Genomic DNA, 24,659 nt, shown 5'->3' on the forward strand with positions numbered 1-24,659 from the left:
TATTTCAAGTAATAAATTTAAACATCTTGAAACTTGAGGGGAAAAAAATTAAGAGGAAGCCAAAGATTAGGGTTAGATCTTATTTAATCCAAACTAGGATATCCATCCCTGACAAAAATGTTGACCATGGCTATTCTCTTGGCACAGCGTCTGTTCTCTCCCCACCCTGCTTTCTTGGAAATCACTGCGCTCTGGCTCTTCAATTAGAGACGGATAACTGATGCATTGCACACTGGAAAAAGCTTATCACGCTGCATTATTTATTCCATCACTGGAGTCCTATCACCACTGTGAAATCTATTTCTCCAAGTTTGAAAGGGACTTGGATAAACCACCTGTCCATCCCATCTGGGACCGTCAAGTGTTGGATCCAGGCAGTTTGTCACAGACCCGTGAAAATGGCATTGATGAAGTGAATGTGTCTCTGGTACATATTTTGGAGCAAGGGTTTCTGCAGACGAGCTGGCAGAGGCTGAGCTGTGTTTTGGAGGCTCATCCGAACTGCAGCTCTCCTGTAGCTGGAAGCTCAGGCCTAAGTTTCTGCCCTTTCAGAGGATCCCTCAGTTTAGGTGTATGGACAGGGTGAGAAAAATGGTTTTAGGCTATAAAAATGGAGGGGTGAGGGAGATAGCAATGGTAGTCCCAGGCTGCTGGAGCATATCACCTCAGGGTACTACCCTGGGGAATCCAGGAGGTGGTAGAGAGTGGCTGGAGAGACAGGACCTCAGCCTCAGCTCTCATACTATATTGGAAAGAAAATTCCAGTGTCAAGCAAGGCAAGAGGATTTCCTGATTGATGGAAAGGTCAGCGTTATGGAGAATCCAGACCTTTCAGGAAAGTCATCTGCACTGGGTGAGGGCAGGAGCCATGTAATGGAGCTGGATGTGCCCTACTCTCATTCTCCATAGCTAGTGGGATTGTTTCCTATAGCCAGTTTGGGAAACACCTATAAAACACACTTCTCTGCTGTGCTCCTTAGGGAGCTGGTGTGACTGCAAACCCCACACAGCTCAGGAGCCACAAGCCAAACTGCACAAAGCACTCACGGCACCACCACTGCAGAGCTCAGTGGCTGTGGGTTACAGGAGAACAAAACTAACCATGGAGAAGGTCATGGGCAGTGACTGTAAGCCCTTTTTGGGTGACAAACACCTGGAAAGCCCCTGAATCTGTCTTCCCCCTGGAGGCCCCACTCCTGGGGAGGAGGATGATGGGTTTTGCCTGAATCCCTGTTACTGACCAAAACTGCCACAGAAAAAGGAGCAGATCACAGAAGCTTTTAATGCATTCCTGTGGGTTTACAGTGGTCAGCACAGACATGGGAGAAGGTTTCAAAGGTCTGAGGGCTGTGCCTGAGGCTGCTATAGCAATGAGCCAAAGGGCAGTGCAGTGCTGGGTGCTCTACCTTGGCACTAGAGAGAGGAGACTTCATCTCTGTACTCCTTCCTGCAGGAGAGGTAGAAACTCCAGCCAGACCAAGGCAGTGGGCAGCCCTACAAGGGCAGGACAAAAAGTATTCCCAGGGAGAAATGAGCCCAGAGAGCTATAGTAGCCTGGGAATTTGGATTTGGCCAGTGTGTCATGGTGGCACGGGGCAGGGTGACCCTCGTTCCTTCAGCTGTGGCCTGTCTCGTTTACTCTCTCAGTGGAGACTTGCTTGTGAAACTGCAGGTGCAGATTATCTCTGTGACAGGATTAGCTGTAAGTGAAGGAGCCATAAATGTTTAATTTCAGACACAAGCTTGTCTGGGCCACAGAATACTTTTTTTTTTTTTTTAATTTTAATTATTCAGTTTAGTTTCCTCTTGAAATTAGCCTTCAATACTAACCTCACCAATAACCCACCTACCCAATGTCAGTGTGAATAACATGGTTGTAAGAGTCAGTTCCCTTTCTCATGGAGCAGTTTTTGCCTGCAGACAAGGTGGGGAGCAGTTTTCACTCAACAGTTTTAACATTTTAGCTGATACCTCATTACCTGACCCTAACAAACCCATGTGCTTCACCTCATCTTAGCTGCTGATTAGCAGATGGAGGCACATCCTGCTGCCAGAGACCAAGAGGACAAACGGAGTGGCAGCCGTGTGTGAGTTCAGCTGGCAAAGGCTGGGAGGGTGACACTAGATGTGCAAAAGCATGTCAAAGAGGTAGGGAAGGGGTCAGATTTTGTTTTCTCTGCAAGAACGCCTACAACACACACCAGCCTTGCACCTAAAAGCAAAATCAAATGTTTTAGGTCAGTCTTTTTCTCATCTCCAGATCAGGAAGATCTGTTTATCTCAGCATGAAACGTTTTCAGTGTTTTATTCTAGCAGAAAATTAATTCAAAGCTGCTATTTTAGTGTCCTATTATTTTAGATTCGAGTCATGTGTTTGAATGAGTGTATTTGATCATTTGGAGATCAAGAATGGAGAATGAGAATCAATTCCTCCATTGTTTCTTTACTTCTGAGTCCAGAATCTCTTCCTTTAGACAATGATATTATGGGACAGTTATTCCTTGCTGAAGACACAGAGAAGAATAATGGGAACCAAATATTTCTGCAGATGGGATTCTGTTCAAAAGATTGGAAATAAAAGAGCAAAGTCTAAACTCTGCTATTATTTGGGACCAAAAAATGTGTGTAGCATCAAACCACAAGAGCAGTGATGGGCAGGGACCAGGTGGACTCTATTAGCGAGCAAGGAAGAGAAAGAATCTTTTTTCTTCCTGATAGCTGCCAAGAAACATGCTTGTTTCAGCTTTTGCATGAAATGATAGATGGTGGCTTTGAAGCCTGAATCTTTTTGGTTTTATCCCTTCTCCTTTAGGGACATGGCTGCTATGGATGTTCATTACTCACATTGGAAACATTTGCCACAGGAAGCTCCTGGAACAGACTTTGGAAAGCTATGAAAGCCCTAATGTCAGCCGAAAACATCAGTGCTGTCCCATTTGCTGAATCAAATTATTAAGTGCCAAGATAAATCAATGTTTGTCATTCTCAATTTTACAAAATCCAGAGTTTTCAAACCCCCTTCCTACCAATAAAGTTCTCTCTACTTGAAAAGTGAGCCCATTTTGGTAGTAGCAGCTTTTGCAGAATCTGGAACTGTGTTTTCTGAAGTCTTGCTTCACTCTTCTATAAATTCCTTTCCACCTCTCTTTCTCTGGTGAAATAACCAGATATTTGAATTTTTTTTAAAAAATCAGGATTTTCAGTAGTCATAAAGCATAGGCTAATGAGCCTCTTCTGCAAGACTGTTTAGTTAATTAATATTTATATACTGCAGCAAGGCTCAAGAGCTAATCTATGAAGTGTTATTTAATAATTCTGAATATCTACCTTGGGAACCCGAGATTGAAATTCACTGCAATTGAATTAAGGTTCAATTAAAGGTTCTTTCCATTAAATCTTTAGCATAAGAGCAATGAACACAACAAAACATGAAGCAAGAAGATGCAGCTCTGCCTGGCAAGCCTGTGGGCTGAGATAACCAGGAGCCCACACTCCTCTCCAGCCAGTGTCTCTCTCGTGATGTGACTTGTCCTGTTGTCTGTCACAGAAGGAACCAGAATATGGAACTGAGAGTCCTTTCTCACCATAATTCAAGCACTTTTCTACCATCACTCAGCAACCATCACATTGCAGGGCTGTGGATCATTCCTGGGACTAATGCCTTCTTCAGTAATGTTGTTGCAGCCATGTGCTGGAGAAGACTTGCTCACAGACCAAAGAGCTTGTTACTTTTGGGGAGGTTGGGTGTGTTTGTGCATGCGTGTACAGAACTGCATCCTGCAGTTATGGCTTCCTGGAGAATGCCAGTGGGTGGTACAAAAAGTAAAATAAGGATATTATTATTATACACATATAATTTGATTCTTTTAGTCTGAAATAAGCCCCCGGTAAATATATATTTACTTGGCAGTGAAAATATAAAACTTGGTTTGGCAATTACGTTTAGGAAAACATTAGGAACTCAAGGGAGAAAATATTACTTGGCCAAGTATGTTGAACTAATGCTGAGAAATGGGGCTCTGTGAATCTGAATTCAACTCAGTTTTTTAAAGCTACTTAACCGGTCTCCTTCCACTGTTGGCCAACTGACAGAAATTCAATATTTTTCTTCTACTGAATGAAAAGCGTAGTCAGAAACAGGCATTGGGTCAGGTTCATATGCAAAAGCTCCTCTTGTGCTTTTGTTTCCTAATTGCTTTTGGAAGGATTTTTTGAACTGGGCTGACGCAGTTGTGTGTGTGAATTTCCTGGCAAAAAAGAAAGGTGACTGTGTCCAAAAGACATTTAAGAGTGTGAATTCACAGCCTTTCCATGTCTAATCAAGGAGCGTAAACCATTAGCCACATGTTCCCCATTTCCATCACATTTTTTCACACTTAAACAAAAACATGCCAAAGGAAAGGTGCTACATTTTTTAATGCCCCCAAATAGGAACCACAGGAGTCCATTAAATGCTGTGGTCATTTCCAGCATACAAATCAATTTTCCTTGTGGTGGTGAAGTGGTGAATAATGCCTGGTTTGTTTAAAGGAGCATGACTGATTTTGGATGAAGAATCCTGTCACTTTGGCATTTTTAGTTTTATTTATTGCATGCAAGCGTATAAAACCTGGTACTGGTCTCAGTGCCAGGCTTACTAGTGGAAAAGCTGAAAGGACCATATAACGTCTGCAGCAAAGAGGTTCTCCTCCTGCAAGGCATTTGCTGGACTCCTGAAAAATTATTTTGATTAACATGGCAGAGAAGGATTTCATCAGTTGGCATCTACTGGCTTTATTTTTTCTTCCATTTTGCCTGTGTCAAGATGAATACATGGAGGTGAGCAGAAGATCTTATAAACCAGTGGCCAAAATATTGCAAAGTCACCACCAGACTGGTCACAAAGGTTCCAGAAGCAGGGAAATATTGAAACAGCGGACTCAACTTATAGAGTGGACTGTTGATAATAGCACATCTACAGACCATAAAGTCCTGAGACCAGAGGTAGATGATGTAGAACTGACTACCTCAGATAGAGTCCAGGTACTCTGAATTAATCTTTTAAAGATATCTTTAAAACTAATGAGATATTTTATTTTTTTGCTAACATTATTAGTGATATATTTATGAAATAATTATTATTAAAGTTGTGTATTGGTCTGTATCCTGCTGGGCTGCTTTATAGGATCTTTTAATGAGCTGGTAGAACCAGCAGTGGTTGGGGACACTGGTTTCAACACAGGCAGCAGTGCTTTGTTCTGTTGAAACTGTGAACTTGTGAAATCATATATTGTGAAATACAGTCTCTTAATTATCCCAAGGTATTAATTATCTAATATGTCAAAGTTTTACATATTGCTAACTCATTTGGATGTGAAGGAAAATTACAGCATTTCTAGAGGTATTTGGAGAGATTGAATTAGCAGAGCATAATTTTACTTTAAAGTTATGTATATAAATTGTATTTCTTGAGCTTGAGACAAACAATGAAATTCTGAATGTTCAAAAATTTTATTCTAAGGAGTAGCTTGAAAGAAACAGATACTAATGTAATGAGTAGATTTAATAATATAAATCAACTGAGAGTTTAAGAAGAAAAAAGGCTTGCAATGACACTAAATTGTCTGCAGTACCTGCATTTTAAACTGAGAATCTTTTTATGCCTTTCATGGCACTTTACATATTACAGTCAGTAGTTTATAACACAGGGAAAATAGTATAACTGGATTATACACAAAATATCACAGTCCCAATCTGAAAGAAAAAAATCTTAAGGGCAGAAGATGAAGCTTTTTCTAGCACTAGGCAAAACAAAATTCCACTCAAATGAAGGGGTTTTTTTGGTGTTTTAGTAACAGCAAGAACATGAGTGCACTTTTTCTACAGCTGATACAAATATTTGGGTCCTGTATAATTCACATTTTACCATCTGGTAAAATCTTTTAATATTTTAATATTTTTTCAGATCAAAATATGGTATTCTGAATTCCCAAAATCAAGGACATGCAGATAAGAGTTGAATAATAACCTATGTTATGATAAGCAGAGTAGAGGTTTGATTTTAACCCTGTCCTGGGCTTGAAGAACTGAAACACACCCCAGTATGGGAATAGGTTTAATACACCACTGTATTCCCTGTATTAAAACTTCATAGTGCTTTGCATTTTGTATTTCTTGGGTAGGAGTTAAACGTTCCTCCAGTGCACTCAGTAAAACAGATATTTAGCTGTAGGCGTGTTAAACTGTGCTTGCAGAATATAAGCAGTGTAAAACAGAAGGTATGCAGTCCAAAGAGTGTGTGCAGACCTCTTTTCTGCAGGGAGAACTCTGCAGCTGTATGCTGCAGACCACGTACAAAAGATTCCGCTTTAACACTACACAGTTTCAGATAATGCGGGATTTAATGCAAAGCCACAACTTTTTAGGGCTCAAACTCCCCCTCGCAGAAAGTGTCACTGTGCTCGGGCTACATGTGTCTCTTGTCAGAGTTTAATGCAGCTCGTCTGGAACTGCCTGCTGGGGGAACTGGTTGTGATAATAAAAACGAGCCCCGAGTCCGAGTACAGCTGATGGCAGTCATTTACCTGCCAGCCGATCTCCAAGAAGCAATCTTTTCTGGGGAAATGATGAGATTTTTGGCTTACTGAAATGAAATGGAGCACTAGCAGATGCATGACAGGGATAATCAATCACAGTGGCTTACGCAATATGTGTTTTCCACTTTCAGACTCCAGGAATTTCTAGGCAGAGGAAGAACTAAGGTGGCACTGACATGTTTTAATTCATGTCAAATCTCTCTCTTTCCCTTGAGTTATGTGGAAACTATTCAATTCCTATGTTCCTACTTTCTTTGTCGTTTTAGATGGAATAGCTCCACCCAGCTAAAGAGAATTTAGGCTGGGGAATTCCACTCTCTTGCTGAAGTGTTTTAAAGGTCCCATTCCCTTTTGTGGAAAAGAGATGATAGCATTTGTTGTTAGTATTGTCTTTGCTGCACTGGGTGCAAGGTCAGTTTCCACACTGCTGTTAACTCAAGTAAAATATAACGTGCATTTTTCAAGAACAAGAACTCTCAGTGACTAAAAAGAGTCACGACAGACCGTTTTTCTATTTCAGGTTGCTCTTGAAAATCTTTAAACACTGCAAGCCAAGCAGTGTTTTATCCTAAATTTTGGCAACTTTTGTTTGTTTCTTTGCCTGGAGAAGGGGCATGGAGGGCCTTAGTGCCCACAGAGAGAGACTATCATTCAGAACAGAAGCCAAGAATGGTAGAGGTACTTGTCTTCTGCATTGTCTTAGATAATAAAACAGAAACTCGTAAAATTAATCAGGAAGTCAAAAAGGGCTGGGTCTCCAATTATGACTCGTTCACAGCTTTAAATTAAGGGAATTTTATAGACCATCTGTTGTCTCAATCATTCTCCTATATACTAAATCGTGGGAAATTCAGCAAATAGCCTCAGAAATAGTTCCAGTTTTCTATCAGTGTTAGGATACCAATGTGGCAGATGCATTTCACAAGATCCTAAATCATATTCATGTTCTATCAGCAAGGCCAAAGATTCACTAACAAAATTTATGCATAAATGGCTGCAAAGGATCTATTTGCCTTTGACAAATAGATAGCAACTAATCTCTATGTCACTTTTGAACATAATTTTACTTTAGGAACATGTTTTTCCTTTAAATGTACTCTTCATGAAGTTGTCTGCTTTTAAAGATTAAAATAAAATCCTAAATATTCATCATCCTTGGCAGCTGATGACGAGTACTTTTTCTCCTAGTGAAAGAATCAGTAAAGGTTTTAGATTAATTACTTTTTGGCTTGCATAAACAGCTATTTTGTAATCAGTGGAACTGTTGCACACAACCAGACAGACAAGACTTGCCTTATTTCATACCTAAGAACCTAATGAGCTTTTTTTGAGGTAATGCCAAATAGCACTTGGTTATGACCATCGTTTGTATCTATTTTATTTTAAAATAGCTGTTTCTCTAATAAAGTTGTTCAAGAGTTCAGTGCATTGTCTGAAAAAGACAAATTGCGTCTGCACAGAGAGAGTTTCGCATGCAGCCCACTTTGCTGGATTCCTGTCTTCCTCCAGTTACAATTCACCAATCTAAATCTTTGGATATTTTTTAGGCTGATATGACTTTTTTGCTCTTGGCAGGTGTGTGTTTATTTCACCTTCATTTAACATGAATATGAAGCACTATCTAAAAAGAGCTGGAGATTTTAATCTCAATGCAAAAATCAACGTTATTCTTTTAGGGGGTACAAAATGCTTGTACAATTCAAATCCTCTTGTAAGGCTCCCTTTCAAGGAGTGAAAATGAGCTGAAAGCAGAGCTACTTCTTGTCTCATACTAGGAAAATTATGAAAAGTGTATTGGGTGATTGTCCGTTATGTCCTGCCTAAAAACTGGAAGAGACAAAACAGCCAGAAAAATACAAACAGGTTCTCCAGGAACACATAGTTCAAGAGGCAGAACTTACTTTTCTCATTAAGTATAGACCTTGTCCAGAATTGATCTAAAAAACATAGCCTTGAGCAAACCCCATAACTATGAAGCCTTCTGTCCATTGGCAAGTCTTAACTTTTCCATAATTCCTTGAATATGAAGGATATTTGTTTAGCTGTCAAGCTGGCCTTTATTCAGATGGTAACTCCACCATCACTGGTTCCAGCTGGACAGGGCATGCGTCTGTCTCATTGGAGGAGCTGCAATATTTTAGTGGTGGCATTAATTGAATTTTCTATATCCCTGAGTTCATAAGCCTCCTGAAATCAATGTATTCTGGGGGTCTGCTTGGTATTGCCCTATACACAGGCAGAAAGTTTCAGATGACTTCACTGATGACACTGAGGGCAGGAATACAGCACATCCGTGTGCTCATTTGACAGCTGCCATCCTGCCAGAGGCTCAATTTCTGCCACTAAACCAATAAGTCTGCATTGGGCAAGTGATTTAACAATGATAAAGATTAGGGAAAAGAAGGGGAAGGAAGGCAAATAGTAGAATGATTAAAGAAAAGTAGTAGTTGGATTGGTGTAACTATCCATCTCGAGATCTTAAGAGCTGCAGGTTTGCATCTCAGGATATTAGGAAAGAATTGTAGGGGAAAACAAACAAAGGGAACAAATGAGGTGGTAGAGAAATAAAATGAAACGCTGGACCTTGGCCTTATCTGACATGCTGGGAGATCTGTGGTAACTAAGTCATGAAATCCAGTCAGAATTGAATGAGCGTCCATTAGTATAAACACAATAATATGGAAAAGAAAATCACTTAAACAAAACCATTATTAAACTGATTACTATAGTAGCTGAGCTGTACATAATAAATTCATTATTTTATTTATGCTGCTTTATTAGTCAGCATACAGATTTTCATAGTTACCTAATGTACAAATAGGAACATTACAAATGATAAATAGCCCCTAACACCTTGTGTTGTGGTAAATTTAAATTTTTGTCTTGTGTCTTGGTACTTTTTTAGGGTCTTGCAACTTTAGTAGACTGTAAATACACAGGTCTGGGATCAGGAAGAGGAGCATGCTCCACAGATTTTTTTATTTTTAGTATCTTCTTTGGGTGGTCCAACACAGTTGTATTTATGTTTAATGGAGTTCATTACTGAAGGTCAAATCAAGTCCCTTGTGTCCTACCACTTGTTGTACATAGGCATGCTTGTCATCAAAGCTCAGTTGAAATGTGGGATAAGGATGTAAATCTAATTGAAATATTAATCTAAATTTCATTACTTGGTATTCATTTATTTGTAAAACCTTCATTATTTAACAGGACAAGATTTTTTAAAAATATTCGTATAGATTTTTGAATGCTTTGAGAGCTATTCCTTTAAATCTTCCAAAAATAACATCCTCAGGGACAACCTAACTATGTGAGAATTTCATGCCAGATAAGAACTGTTTTGAAAACTTACTAAATATATAAACAGAAATAAATAATGAAGACCCTGTAACCAACATGCATAAGATTGATGTCCTCCATGAATGAGCTACTTAAAGCTTATTTTTGTGCACTTAGCCCCCCCAGCCTGGACCACAGAATCCAGACTGCAGTTCCTGCTGCCGAGGTGACTTTGGAGTTCGACTCTACCAAGGGCCCCCAGGACCTCCTGGGCCCCCTGGGATGCCAGGTAAAGATGAAATTTAATTCACTTTTTTATCAGTCTAATTGCAGGCCATAAATTACAGGTTATTTTATGAAATATCAGAGAGTGGTCCAAACATCAGAATTTGGGGACAGATTCAGGAACAAGTTTCTCTGTGATTTCTGTAATTTCAGGGAAGACGGATATTTTCAGTTATATTCTAAGGTATTTTCCACTGAAAACCTGTTTATTATTAAAATTCAGCTTTCACAAGTTCATACTGAAAGTAATCTTATTACATCTCTAGGGAAAATTGGTGTCTCTTGAAACAGCATGAAGTTCCTAATAAACTTGGAAGAAATTGTTCCCTGGGGCTGATTATTGTGATCACCTTTGTATGTCCAGCTGTGTTACTGTGTACTGTATTCAAGGGCTTTTCTTCATCTAGCATACTGCTAGCCAATATTTTACAGAAATACAGATGCTTCTGCTCTCTTACAGAAATTCCTTCACTTCCTTCTTCGATCTTGTCTTTCATAATAAAAAATCCTTTCTTTTTTCACATTAAAATGTGCACAGAAGAACAGTATACACAAGAAAAGTACATACTTTGATCTGATACTTGATATGGAAATGGAAGAGCCTAGAGAAAGGAAAATGTTGGTTGCATGCTGGTGTAAGTTTGTTACAGCAGCTACCTTTGGGGATTTGGAAATCACCATTCCTAAAGCAGAGATACAACATAAATGAACAGGCCACTGAAAGACAGACTTGTCTCTTCTTCGAAAGCTTACATCTTCTGTTATCACAATAAAAATGCAATTCAGTGATCCATTAGTTGATAACAAATTACTGGACTCCTAGAAGCAGGGTACGATTTTATCCTAGATCCACATTTTCAAGGCTGCAGTGGACATACTGGGGCGTGGCCTTGTCCCAGTTTTGCCCTTCCCTCGTGTGTCAGTCCCACTTTCTGGCACAGCACGGTACCAAAAACATATGTTTGGCAGCAGCCTCCTGCACCCTGGGGTGGTTTCTGTCTCCTTCATTTGCTGGATTTCATGCTCTTGTGCCTGTAAGGGGAACAGCAGCAGTTGTTTTTTCCCCTTGATTGAATCAAATCTTGCTTGTTTCAGAACAGACTTCTGTTCTGAACTGGTAGAGCAGTTCTGGGTTCACATAAAGGATCATTCTTATTATTTTTAAGAGCTGCAGATTCCTCTATCCAAACAAAAATGTGCGTAATTTCTTTCCCTCTTTGGCTTCCTGGTTTGAAATTTTTTTTTTCTTTTCTTAATAGAAAAACTCTGAAGGATCACTTCATCATCAGATTTGATCACAAACAACACTATTCTTCTTTGTAAATTTGTAACCAGAGAGGATAATCAAAGAACAAGCAGAGTGGTAAAGAACCTAATTTCAATTCAGGTAGAATTAGAACAATGATTACATTAATTAATTCCCTGAGCTGAAAGATCAGGCTTTTGCTGCAGGAGGCATAATAATTGCTCAGCGATTCTAGCCAACTTTAAAATCCTGTCAGCTGCATAGACATTTGCTCAGTAATTTAGTCAGTAAACACCAGGAAGTACGTAATACTGCAGATGCATGAGTATGTTTTGTAATGAGTCTTTTTACTCATTTACTCATAGTAAGCCACCTCAGAAAAGCTTAATTATAAAAATTTTGTCTTTCTTTAAATCTAGGACCAAGCAATCAAACAACTGCTAAGCAGCACCCTGCAAATGCACACTGTCCTGTTTTTACACAGATTTCAGCAACTTTAATGCTACAGCCATTCATTATCTGTGTGGATGTGTTTTAAACATAGCAAAATCTTATTCAAAATTATCTGATCCTATCGTGATTTACTTAATTTACCAGGAAATTGTTTTTTATACTAAAGCAAAACCAAGACTACTTCTGCAGGCTATCTAGTATGTGTCAATAGAAAGTGGCTTTTGCTTTCCCTGAGCCTTCTGTCTGCTGAGGTCTTCTTGAACATCTCCCCAACAAAGCAATGACTTGAGACACCACCAGTTTATACAGCAACACCAAGGCAACATGAGGGTTAAGTCCTAAAACCTATGTCCTTCTGGAAGCTTGCTCACCAAAACCTTTACTGTCAACATGACTACACAGCAGTTTCTTATTCATTACAGCTCAGCCTGGGGTTTATGGCACTGAAGAGTACCTGTGTTGCAAGCTGGTGGAAGAGGACCCTGTCACACTTAAAATACAATATATTATTTAAATAAAACAGAAGGCTTTGTTTCCCTTCAGGAAATCATGGAAACAATGGTAATAATGGAGCAACTGGTCAGGAAGGAGCCAAAGGTGAGAAAGGAGACAAAGGAGATATGGGGCCAAGAGGAGAGCGTGGCCATCATGGACCCAAAGGCGAGAAGGGTTACCCTGGGATTCCCCCAGAACTACAGGTACAACATCTCTGGCTTGTACTGGCTGCAGCAAATCTCAGATTATGGTTTTCTTCACTGAAAAAACAGCACCTTATTACTGTAAGATACTTAAGAAGCAAATCTCCTTGTAAATTAATACTGTAACAAGCATACACAGCTTTTTTCCTTACTGAAAATTGTGCTCTGCCAGATCTTTCTGGAAAAGAAAAGCTTTAGTCAGAATCCAGCTGAGAAATAGGCAGGAAGAAACATATATGCTTCCCTTTGAGGGCAAAAAGCCAATATCTGGGTTATTAAAGGAGAATAGCAGGGACTATCATTTTCCTACCAAGCTGTATCACATAAATAATTGCACTTCCCACAGCATATGGAAAGAGTAAAGGAGTAATTTTTCTCGGGGCAGCCAGGCTTTGTGAGATTCTCAGAAGCACACATATCCATCTCCTCAAAATACGGGTTCAAAATTATTTAATGCAGTGAGTCCTCTAGTTTAAAAAAAATACCCCTCAGTAGTTTTCTGTATATTTATATGTCTAGATACTTTAAATATGTTTGGGGCCATGTAGGTTCTGCCTATGAACGAATAACTCAAAATCCATATGAGCATTTAAATATGGGTTCTAGCCTGAGCTGTTGAGTTCAACTCTTATATTGGCACAATCTCACAGCTTTTGCATTAAAACTTCTTCAAATCTCAGGAATCTGGAAGATGGCAGAGAGCTTGTGAATGTATAGATATACATATATATACATACACATATATATTCATATATATGCAGATATATATAATATATGCATGTACAAATATATAAAATAAATATTCATAGTATAGCTGAATATCTTATAAATATATCTTTAATTATATTTAACATATGTCCTTCTACTATATTAAAACCACCACTGGTTTTTTTCTTACATAAAGACAATGGAAGTCATGTAATTTAAAATGAGTTATGAAAAAGGATAAACAACAAAAGCTCATATTGTAATACCTATTTCCAATACTTAAAATTCCATCACCTCTTTTAACAGATGTGTTAAAAATGTTTGCAGTATAGCATATTATTTCTTACCATTATACTTAAGAATTTTAAAGTTGTTATTGTGGAGAAAACACTTTTTGAATACAATACTGTTTTAAGTACAGGATTATTTTGAAAAACTTGGTGTATCCATGTTGACCTACTGCTTCATAATGAGACCTAGGGAGAAAAGACATATTTTTCTGCTGTTCTGATCAGCCCACAAAAAGTAGCTCAGGGTCAAAGAGACTGTGAAATGGAATCTAGACAAAAGCCATAAATTCCATCAATCTGCCACTGCAGCTGCTTTCCTTTAACACACGATGAACTTTGATGTGATCCTGGCTGAGAAGCAAGATATTAACAATTTGCCGTCACAGAAAATTCATCCATGCAGGGGTAAAGAAAATCAGCCCAAGCTTTCAGCTCACATCTGGAGATCCTTAAATTTCTGAACAGATGGCTAACGATTTCCGTTGTTGGATCCAGACTTGCATTTGATTGTCTGTTTTGGTTTTGTTCTGGTTTGGATCTGAAATCAAAAGGAGTTTGGGCTGTTTTTTTTTTATTTTTTAAATACCAGCATAGCTGGAATCTCACAAAAAATGTCATTTTTGTTATGGGTAGTAACAGCTGCAATTGAACACTTGTCATTTAAGAAGCTGAGATAAAAATAAAAGGCCAAGTCTCTATGTAATCTTCTGGCAACAAGGTGCAGCAATTCTGATGCTACCCAATTTATATATAATGGTGGGGAGGATGACAGACTTACAGAAAAGGTCACTCTCTTCCCTGACCAGGCCAGCTAGAAGGGTCATTCCCTGGTATCTTGCTGAGGGTAATTGAAATTGTCTGGTATGGGATGTTTTGCACTGCCTCCTATGAAACATTTCTATGGCAAGGAATGAAACATGAAGTTGAAGCTCAGTTCTAATTTTCTTATTTTCCCCTCTTGGTCTCCACCACCCTCTGTTTTCAAGACTGACAGCAACTGACAAGATAGAAAAAGCATTGAATATTGAGTCCCAGCTGCTGCACTTCCAGAGGACCTCTAATAAAAGTGCTTCATATATCTCTAAGCAAGAAACACTAATCTGCATGGATTTTACTGAGCATTGTTTATTTTCACACATGCAGTTAAAAGCAATATCCCGTTTAAATGCATTGGGGAATACATCAAAACTATATAAAACGCTTTTGTCAGAAACACCATCCATTTCAATACTAGGTTGCTATTGCATCATTCTAGCAAGACTTAAAAGTAAATAAAATCTGAAATTAAGGTCCTGAACTGCAAACACTTGACCATACACTTACTTTACAGTCATGAATAGTCCAATTGAATATGAGAACCCTAGTCTTCTTCCAGTTTCATTCAATGAGAGTTTTGTTAACTGGAGTTTATTGGCCTTGGAGCAAGCCCTAGAAGAACGTCTCTGTCAGGAAAATAAACAGACTGCAAATACAGGATAAAATCTGTACCAGATTGCCCTATACATGCGCTTTTTGTGAATGGCTGCATGAATAAGATCTGGATTTTTGCAGGTCGCTTTCATGGCTTCGATGGCTACTCACTTCAGCAACCAGAACAGTGGGATTATTTTCAGTAGCGTTGAAACCAATGTTGGGAATTTTTTTGATGTCATGACTGGAAGATTTGGTGCTCCAGTGAATGGTGAGCATTTGCAAAACAAAATAATGCAATTATTGGAGCTACAGGGAGAAGTGTGGTCAATCAGGATGAGGCACTATTTAACTGCCTTTGCACTTTGCACTCTCTCTCTGTAGCTTGTGCTGCCTACCTTCCAGAAAAATTAATTGAAAACTGAGCAAGCTGAGAGAGGTCCTGCCAGCCAATGAGACTAGTGCTGACACAGAGGCAGGAGGAAAAGGCATGACCAGGGCTCAGGAGGGAGCAGGACTCTGCTTTAGCCCTTCAGCCACTGTGATGACAGAACCATGGCCTTGATGCTGTAGCAAGCAGCAGCTTCACAGTTGCCTCCTCCACCTCCTGCCTCCTGTCAAGCTCTTCATCCCCATCTTCCCCCATACCAGTTCAGCTGTGAGCTGACCTGCAACAGATGTGTGGCTGGAAATGAGGCATTACAGTTCTTCATGGGTTATTTTTCAGCTGCATCAATCCCCTCTCTTATGCAGCTGTGATGCAGGAAGAACAACCCTTGCCATATGCAGAATTAAAATTAATCAGATTTTGGAACACTATAAGCAGAAGCAAATTATGTGCTGACAACTGGAAGGCATCTTTGTCCACAGCTGTTAGGTTTTCTAAGCAAGAAGCACAAATCTGCAGCATGATTACTTCTTTCTGTGAAGCAAACAAGTTGTATTTTATAACCTTTTCAGGAGTGTATTTCTTTACTTTCAATATGATGAAACATGAAGATGTGGAAGAAGTGTACGTGTACTTGATGCATAATGGTAATACAGTGTTCAGCTTATATAGGTAAGTAAAGGGCCAGGCCATCTTAATGCAAAAAACATTTGTATGGATGTGATAGCTTGCTCACATTTCAAGAAATGTGAAATTGTTCATTTTTGGAAGAAATTCTCTAGGGTAAAACAACTAATAAAAACTATTTTATTTTGCCAACCTCAGCTTGCATATTTGGACCATACACACCACAGATGCTGGACCTAAAATTCAGCCTTGATCACCATTTCCTCAAACTCAGGGGAAAGGAGTTAGCACTGCAAGTCAGGGCTGGAATTCAGTGGTATTATGCTGACATTCTGTTAAATATATCTTCATCCTTATTTTGCTTGTCAGAGAAATTAAATAATGAAGTGTTTGGTGACTAGTTACAGTCTTGTTAACACGAGGGCAGAGAAATTTACTTTAAAGTTGAAATATGTTTAAGCTGCAGTAGTAGGGATGAGTAAGATGAGAAAAGAGTAAGGATTCCATTTACTGGCCGTTCTGTCATTAGCACCCCACTACAGGTTGCTTCATCCCCAAGAGATCCTTTCTGCAAAAGAAATAGTGTTTCATTCTCTTCCCCCTGAAGCACTGATGTCAGAAGAGGCAAGAGGTGGAAGAAAGGGGACCAATACTCAGACAAAGCCAGGAGGTTAGCCCACATCAAATGTATGCAGGTTCCAATGAAAGGCTCAGTATGGAGCGAGCTGCCTGTCTCTGCTCACTGCCTGTGCTGGGAGCACAGTGGCTCAGCTCACATCGGCCTTCTGGCCTGGAGGCATTTAAAATTAGCTGGGATAAATTCAAGGGGAAAAAAAGCATCACAGGAAATCTGTAGTGTTGTGATCAATGAGCAGCGTTTTGTTTTAAACACAAAATTTGTTCCTGTGTCCTGGAAAAAAATAAGTTACAATTCCAGAATTTCAGAAAGGAATGAAATAATGCACTTAGATAAGGTGCAAAATTTGACTAGGAGATCAAATGCAAAAAGTTGCCAAAATTTCCTTATAAAACTGAAAAAATATTGGCAAATCTTTCAAGAAAGTTTTGCTCGGGATAACATTGTACTTCTTGGATTTTTTAAAGTTGATTGCCATTGTTGAGGGAAAAAAAAGCTGACCTATTAAAATATTCATCCTTAGCTATGAATCCAAAGGGAAAGCAGATACTTCAGGAAACAGTGCAGTCCTAAAACTTGCCAAAGGAGACGAAGTTTGGCTGCGAATGGGAAATGGAGCCCTCCATGGGGACCATCAGCGCTTCTCCACCTTTGCTGGGTTTCTTCTTTTTGAAACGAAGTAAAAAAAGGAAACAACCCAATAGATCTTCATCTGAAGAAACAGCTTTTTTGAAACTGGTATATTTCACTGGACTGTGAAATAACATTGTAACATTGGAGGATCAAGAAGCCTTATTTGGATGCAATGTGCTGCTACTTGTGTATGGGAGATGAGCTCAATACATAGGGTAGCTGACACAGATTCACAGAGTATGTATTATCATCATCTGGGTTGCACCTGTTTAATCATTAAATGTTGCTAGTGCTCTCTTCCTCAAAAGTGAATGAAAAACAAAGGAAAATTAGTTTAAGGAATTTAAAGAGCAGTTTACATAAAGTCAATTTAATCTCTAAATATACTTTAGTTAAATATATTGAATTTCAATATAGGAATTGAAAAACTGATTAAAAATTTTTGGATCATTTATTCAGTTCTTCTTACATGTTAAGTTGCATCATGGAAACAGGCCTGAATGTATTATAAGCAGGCTCAGGTGAGACCAGACCTAAAGGAAGAAGTTTGTACTGGATTGGAATGAGCTCAAATCAAAGGAAAAAAATGTGAAAATATAGATGTCAAGGATTCAGGTTCATTGCATTCCCATCTCAAACCTCTGAAGATGTATCTGGTGTCATTTTTCACAGATTTTTAGCACATATTTATGCTTAGTCTCTCTCTCTTAGAAGAGTGTCAGTAGTTCTTGCCTTAGTAGCAGCTTGAAGCTAAGGTAATTTAGTTTGCAGTGTGAAGGGGATCAGGCAGGGGAACTGTAATGTTTCATCCTAGCCTTAGAATTTTTAAAACCTGATGTAGCCTAATGCAGGGTGTCAAAGCAAAGGCATATACGCTAGAGAAATCAGGATACGCCAACAGCACAGAGATACACAAACTTTGTGGTGTTTGGAGCGCCTTCAGAAGGATGTACCTTATAATATTGCATATTTACTTAACAGTGAAGTTGTTGAAACAGTTTTCCTAGCAGCCTTCCAAGAATCAGTATTTCAGGAAAAGCTATTGCAAAGCAGCAGCTAAGCCAGTTCAGTATTTAAACTGGTGAAAGAAAATCCTAGCTGGCTTAGTAATTCTGCTCCCAATACACTGGGCCACTTTTCAGCATTCACTGGCTTTTCAAAATTTGGGTACCTGAAATTCTGTCTGGCTATTTTCATTTGAATAGCACAAAAATCAATACTGAAGTTTGAATACTGAAGTTTGATACTGAATGTATCTTGTTGGGCTCCCCACACAAAAGTTAATGAAATATAAATTCCTTTTTACAAGCATACATTTTATTTAAATATCACCCGCCATTAATGTATAATGAGAAGGTGGGGTCGGGAAAATATTTATTTGAAATTCTTTTATACTAGATACAGGTTATCAGTAGCACAACAATAGAGCAAATAAATCAAAATCCGCCCTATGAATTTGTATGTCCTTGTACACATTCCTAGCGTATATAACCACATCTTATGAAGAAAAATGCATGTTGATACTTGATGATTATGACTTGTGTTTTTTTAGTTTTATGCATCAACCACTGAAAATATTAGCTTTAATGAACTGTTGTCTGATGAGTTTTTATCATTTCTTTATGAACTTGCGTCAGGTCTGTGCCACATAGGTTTTCAAAACCTGAGACCATGTTATTTTGTTAAGCTTACTTTGTAAAACATACATTTATCCAATAAAGATTAACGGTTACAAAGCTATACTGGTTTGTTCATATTTATATTTACAAGGACATTATCATTTGGGGACAATAAAGATATATTTGTTATTTTTAATATGCTTTTTAAAGCATTTGTTTTGCTACTGAATGGGAGAAAGCCAGTATTAAAATATATTTATTTTACACATGTGTGCATATATATACACATATATACATAACATTTGAATCTGTAAGGTTTCCTTTGGGGACTTATTCTTCCTTTGTGACATGTCCATTTTAAGCCATTTTGGTTGGAATGGAGCACTTAGAAACTGTACAACACAGGCTAATTTTAAGCCCCTTATTATCTTATTATCTACTGTAATGGCCACAACTATTTTGTGTTGTTTTCAAGAGTTTTGTGCAACTTGGCCTGCTAACAGGGGAGAGTGACTAAGAATTACCACAAAAGCTTCTTTGATGAACAAAGAGAAGTTCCAAGGTTAAAGCTAAACAGTTTTTTATATCAAGGTTAAAACTTCCTAGGTTTTGACTGAAATCTCACCAGTCTTTTCTCTGCAAATCACTGCATGCAATCTCTGCTGATTGTCACAGAACTTTACAAATAAATAATTAACTTACATATATATTTCTTCAAAAGAAGAAGGAAGATCTTTCAAAATACAGCAGCTGACGTGTGTATGTGTGTGTGTGTGTGTTCTTCTTCAAAATTAACAAGCTTTATATTCAGTAAGTCATGTGGAATATATGATCTTTTTTTCTCAGAAATGTTCATGAAGATTAGTCATCTTTCCATTGCTGCTGATAATTAAAAGACTCTTGCTTAGCAGATGCTCAAGACAAAATGTCTTCTGCCAGAGACTTTTATCCTCTGTTATGAAATACATGGTATCTTGTAATTTGTATTACAACTGAAAAGCCTTCTGGGAAGTGCAAAGCTGTAATTTGGAGTATACTCAATGGCTTCTTGTCTTTGCTAAGATGACTCTGTATCTCTCCCCCTCCCTGAGCTCCCAGATTTAACCAAAACTTGGCAAGACCCACAAGTCCCTGCCTGCCATGAGAGCTGTGGTTTGGTAGGTGATATTTGACCTCTGTGGTAGGCACTGGCATCCTGGCAGCCGAAAATACTTCTCAACACAGAGCCAAGTTGAGCTCTGCCCTGTGTGGAACACCACCCCAAATCCTAGTCCTCCCTTCCCCCAGAGTTCCAGGGACTGCTGTCCTTGCCTGTGACATCCTTGAAAGTTAGCACATCTCATCTCTAGCTGTCATGAGCACTAATTGCTGCATTTTGCAAAACAGGGGTGTGTGTGACTCAGAAGGTGCTGGGTGCACTCCCTTGGCAGGGGTAAAATACAGCTTCTGTGCAAGAAAAACATTACCAGAACAAAACCAAACTGGGGGGGAAAATGTTACAGGTCTAGGTCCCAGTTTCATGAGTGGTGTTTAAAGAAAGGAGAAAGAAATATAATTAGAATGCTGTGAGAAAAGAAAGATGTTTATGGTTTTACTCTCAGAAATTAGTCCATGGCCTGGTTGAAGAAACCTTTTAGACTGATGATAGCTGCAGTCTCAGCCTCACAGAAAAGCCAGTAAGCCAAAGGGATATCTTTAAATAAAGTAATATTTTTCTAAAGAGAGAATAAGGAACAAATTTTACACTCAGATCTTTCATCTTTCCTTCTCTTTAATTGAGTTTCCTGTGTTGCAACCTGCTATTTTCTGAAGCAGTTTTTAATAAAAGTGGCTTTGAATTAAAACTTTTTTTGCCTCCTTCTTAGTTCAGATTATTAAAATGATTCTTTTGTGCTCACAACAAAAAAAATCACACAAGGACAAAACACGCAGGGAGTCATTGAGTGGTAGGTGAAAAGACACAGTTCTTAATTTTGGTGAATCAGTAACAAAGTTCCTCTATTTTGCAGTTAGTTCTGCTTTGATAACCAAAGAAAATATAACCTGGGTGACCAGTTTGGATTTAAAAATCTAAGTCAACAAAAGGCTGTCATGCTCAGATACCAGTGAAGAAAGTCATAAACTCTAGAAACTATCCTCATGAATTAAAAGTACTTGATAGAAGGTGCACTTCCTAGTATGACCTAGGTTTCCTCTTTCACCAAAGGGCAAGAGCTCCTTTAGGTCTTGGGCAAAACCACACACTTTTAGAAGGAATTAACGCATCTGCAGCCCCCCATTAATTTCCAGTCTTCTGCCACTGGACTGATGACAGATGCTGACATGAAGACTTTAGGATGGCAGTGGAAAAGGCTCAATTTTCTGCATCTGCATTTGGAATGGAGCAAGTTATCCTCCAGGAACACATTCATAGAATAATAAAACCCATGTGGAGCAAAGTTTTATTAAACAAAGAGACTCCTTGTATTAACTGGTGAAAAATTGCACAAATGCAGGGCTATTCTCCTGCTTTTCTGGAAACAGTCCATCAGACATTTAAAAAAAAATCCACAAAAAGAATCACATTGCTATAACACCAAGAGTGGAAACACCCATGTTCAAATTATCTTTGACATCTCAGCTTCTGTTTCCTGTGAATGTGTCTCATGGTGTGTTCCTCCCATCATCTAGTCACATGCTACTTCTTGTCCTTGTCCAGCAGCAAGTATAAGATGCCTGCTGAATAAGGACCTGCCCATATACAGGAATGTGATAGGAAAAAATGAATATATCAAACATCTTCATTCAGTAACTCCATCCAAATATAAAGTTATAAAATGTGACTTTACTGTAGAAAATAAGGCACACTAATATGTAAGAAAGGTCAGCAGAATTAAATTAACTGCAGCTACCTTAATTTTAGAGTAGTTTCTAATAGTTTTGTTTTTTTCTTTTTCAATCCCAGCAGTCATTTGACAGAAAAACACTCCAGGCACTTACAGCATAGTAAAGATGATGAAAGTCAAGGAAGTCTGCAAAGACTAGAATTTCAGGCCAGGAAATTGGAATTCAGAGATTGTGCCATTCTGCCATGTGCAAGTCCTTGTCTGCAGCTGGAAGCGCTGGATGGAATTTGATTTTTCTCCTGTTCATTTTTTAACTAAGAAATAGTAGAAGCATGGTTATTTTACGGAAAATTTTTCAGATACTGCATCACTTCAGATCAGCATTATCTTTCCTCCAAGACTACCTGCTCCTCAGAATACTTGTTCTTTCAAATTATTAAAGACTCACAAAATAAATAGCATATATTAGGTATGCCATAAGACACATAGTAGATGGCTCATGGGCAAGATGATGGAAACAGTTCATAAAAATAAAGGTTTCTCAATCCATTGCCTTAGCAATGCAGGAGAAATTGTCCTTAGTGAATGTGGTAGAAAATACTGTCTGGCAGGAAGGGCTCAATGGACGTAAGTTTAGGGCAGAGTTGGCTAAACAGTAGCTCACATGGTGTCCACCTCAAGCTCAGTATTCAGGCAAATAAAATGTGGAAATAATCCCATTTTACAGTTTCAAGCCTTTATGGTAGTGGTTGATAATAAACTCACAGGAAAGTATTTTTTTTTCTCCTGATTACCAAAAATAAAGATTATTTATATAAAGTTTCTTGCCATTCTCTTCATCTAAATCATGAAAGCTCAGTAATACCATATGCTGTGTCTGAAAGGAAAGAAAAATATTTTGCTTCAGGTACAAGGGTTGAGGTCCAAAGTACAGAAACCACCATCACAGGCATCTGTAATTTGTTTTCCTACTCACCAGAGTAACAGGGGGTAAATTTCTGACAATGTGAAAGCTAAAGGCAAAGCCTATTCTGTACAGCTGGAACAGATCACCACCTCAATGACTAACTGGATTAAAAAAACTTGCAAACTGTAGTTTTTCAAGAATAAGTCTATTTTAGTGAACAGGACACCTTTTATTTTCTATGGATGAGACAGAGCTTTTATTTCTAAATCTAAGATCTCAGACAGACATAAATTTTCAAGTAGCATGAATTCACAGCTGCTTTAGAAGGATATAATGATCTCAGGATAGATTTTTTGCTTCTAAGTGGTGGGGCATACACTTGGGAGAGCAGCAGTGTGCAAATCCACATTCACACAGAAGCATAGAAATACAGAAAGGCAAAGTGATGCTCCAAGCTGGTGAATCTATTGAAATGGCACAGATTAGGGTGCTGGATTTGGCCAGAACATTGTACAAGGGACAGTGTGCCTGTTACAACATTACAAGATAAGAGTGGAGTATCATCCACACCATCTTTGCAGATATCAAGAAGTGTTATGAATGGAGCACAGCTTCTCTTCAGGCAAAGCATAAATGCAAGCTTTGGGATAAAGCAACAGAAAAAAAAAGCTTTGACAAGCTTGTGACACAGAACTACCAAACTCACAAATTCCATGAGAATCTCTAAAGTTCTCAGCTTCAGTTTATGCAGGTATCTTTCAATTACTTTCAATAGAGAAATTTCACCTGCTACTTACATTTTCAGGCAATTATAGTTACCAAGATTTGAAATACTGTAACAAATATAATTTTTCCTTTTTCATTTAACAAAACCAATAAAAACTGTACAGATATCAGTATCTCTTTAGCCATTCATTAAGATGGACTAAATAGTAAACAATATTCACGTGAAAGAGGAGAATCCAGAATTTGTATACAGCTGTAACTTCACATTGCTGCCTTAGTATTTTTCCAAAGGACTAAAAATGTATGGGTAATTATTATCAACAAATCTGAGACCAAATGTAAAAGACTGGCATGCAGTCCATACTGCAAAAGTGCCTGCACCTCTGCAACAAACGTTCATATAACTCACAGTAAAGATAATTTCAGTCTTTTAACACTGACTGTGAAATATGCATTTCACAGGATGACACAGATAGCAACTCACTGACGTAATACAATAAAGCACACAAAAGCACTCTGACACAGTGTGGATTCAATCACCAAACAACTCCTTTCCTCTACCCATTACCTCCTGTTTGCTGCTGCTTATTAATGAGAAATATTAAATGGCACTGCATAGATGAACATCACACTGTTTCTACTGCAAGCCGATGGTAGAGGAGATATCCTTTTTTTTTAACATACATTTTCTTCTGGCCAACTTGCTGCTTCAGGAGAGTTTGCTGGACTCAAATCATTAGCCTTCATCTCATGGTTAATTAGAATATCTGTTTCTCTCTCATGCCTGTTTATTTTTTGGTTTGGTAAAATCCAATTTTTCAAATTGGAATTAATGCTCATAAAATGCTGCTCTCACCTCCCTGAAACTGAAATAACTTAATAGGGTTCTGACTTAAATGTCTCTGCCACAGATTACCCACTGTAATTCTGGAGGACAGCTGAACAGCAGGTGCAAAGACTGCTCAGTTAAACCATAGCAAAATCCAGATATTATCCAGTGTGTGATTATGGTGTTATTTAGATGGAGTAAACTAAAGAGCATCAAGTGTAATCAAAGGTGACACAACAGAAATTGCCTGTTTGTATTCAATACAAACTCCAAGACCTGAAGGTGTGAGGGGACAAATGAAACTGAAAATTAGTCAGAGAAACACAGTGTCACAGTAACATCATAATGTCTGTGAAAACAAACCCTTGTATTGAATAGTATCTCTAAGGGAGATGGATAACAAACAAAACTAGCCAGCTTCATTTGAACAAAAATGCAAACACTCTTCTCCTGGCCATTTCTTGTGGGTGGCACCATAATAGTGGATATAATCAGTGCCTTGCGTCTACATAGAAAATGAAGGG

At 38.4% G+C, this 24,659-nt stretch overlaps 1 protein-coding gene across 2 annotated transcripts; it reads left to right on the forward strand.

The window, feature by feature from the left end:
* The first annotated feature begins 4,517 nt into the window (after positions 1-4,517).
* Positions 4,518-18,952, forward strand: C1QTNF3 (C1q and TNF related 3). 2 transcript variants are annotated; one of them, XM_014875475.2, is made up of 6 exons: positions 4,518-5,022; positions 10,032-10,143; positions 12,382-12,536; positions 15,086-15,215; positions 15,905-16,004; positions 17,120-18,952. In XM_014875475.2, exons 1-6 carry the CDS (start codon positions 4,735-4,737, stop codon positions 17,277-17,279), a joined length of 945 nt encoding a protein of 314 aa, XP_014730961.1. In that variant the 5' UTR covers positions 4,518-4,734; the 3' UTR covers positions 17,280-18,952. The 2 variants fall into 2 exon arrangements, with proteins under 2 accessions (XP_014730961.1, XP_088012554.1); XM_088156428.1 differs by having other exon boundaries at positions 4,527-4,818.
* The last annotated feature ends 5,707 nt before the right edge of the window (positions 18,953-24,659 follow it).

Source organism: Sturnus vulgaris, chromosome Z (assembly GCF_052056855.1).
Source record: "Sturnus vulgaris isolate bStuVul1 chromosome Z, bStuVul1.hap1, whole genome shotgun sequence".
NCBI lineage: Eukaryota > Metazoa > Chordata > Aves > Passeriformes > Sturnidae > Sturnus > Sturnus vulgaris.

Coding starts and splice junctions, on each gene's coding strand:
- C1QTNF3 (XM_014875475.2), top strand. CDS start 4,735: ATGGCAGAGAAGGATTTCATCAGTTGGCATCTACTGGCTTTATTTTTT. Junction 5,023..10,031: donor CTACCTCAGATAGAGTCCAG/GTACTCTGAATT, acceptor TTGTGCACTTAG/CCCCCCCAGCCTGGACCACA. Junction 15,216..15,904: donor ATTTGGTGCTCCAGTGAATG/GTGAGCATTTGC, acceptor TAACCTTTTCAG/GAGTGTATTTCTTTACTTTC.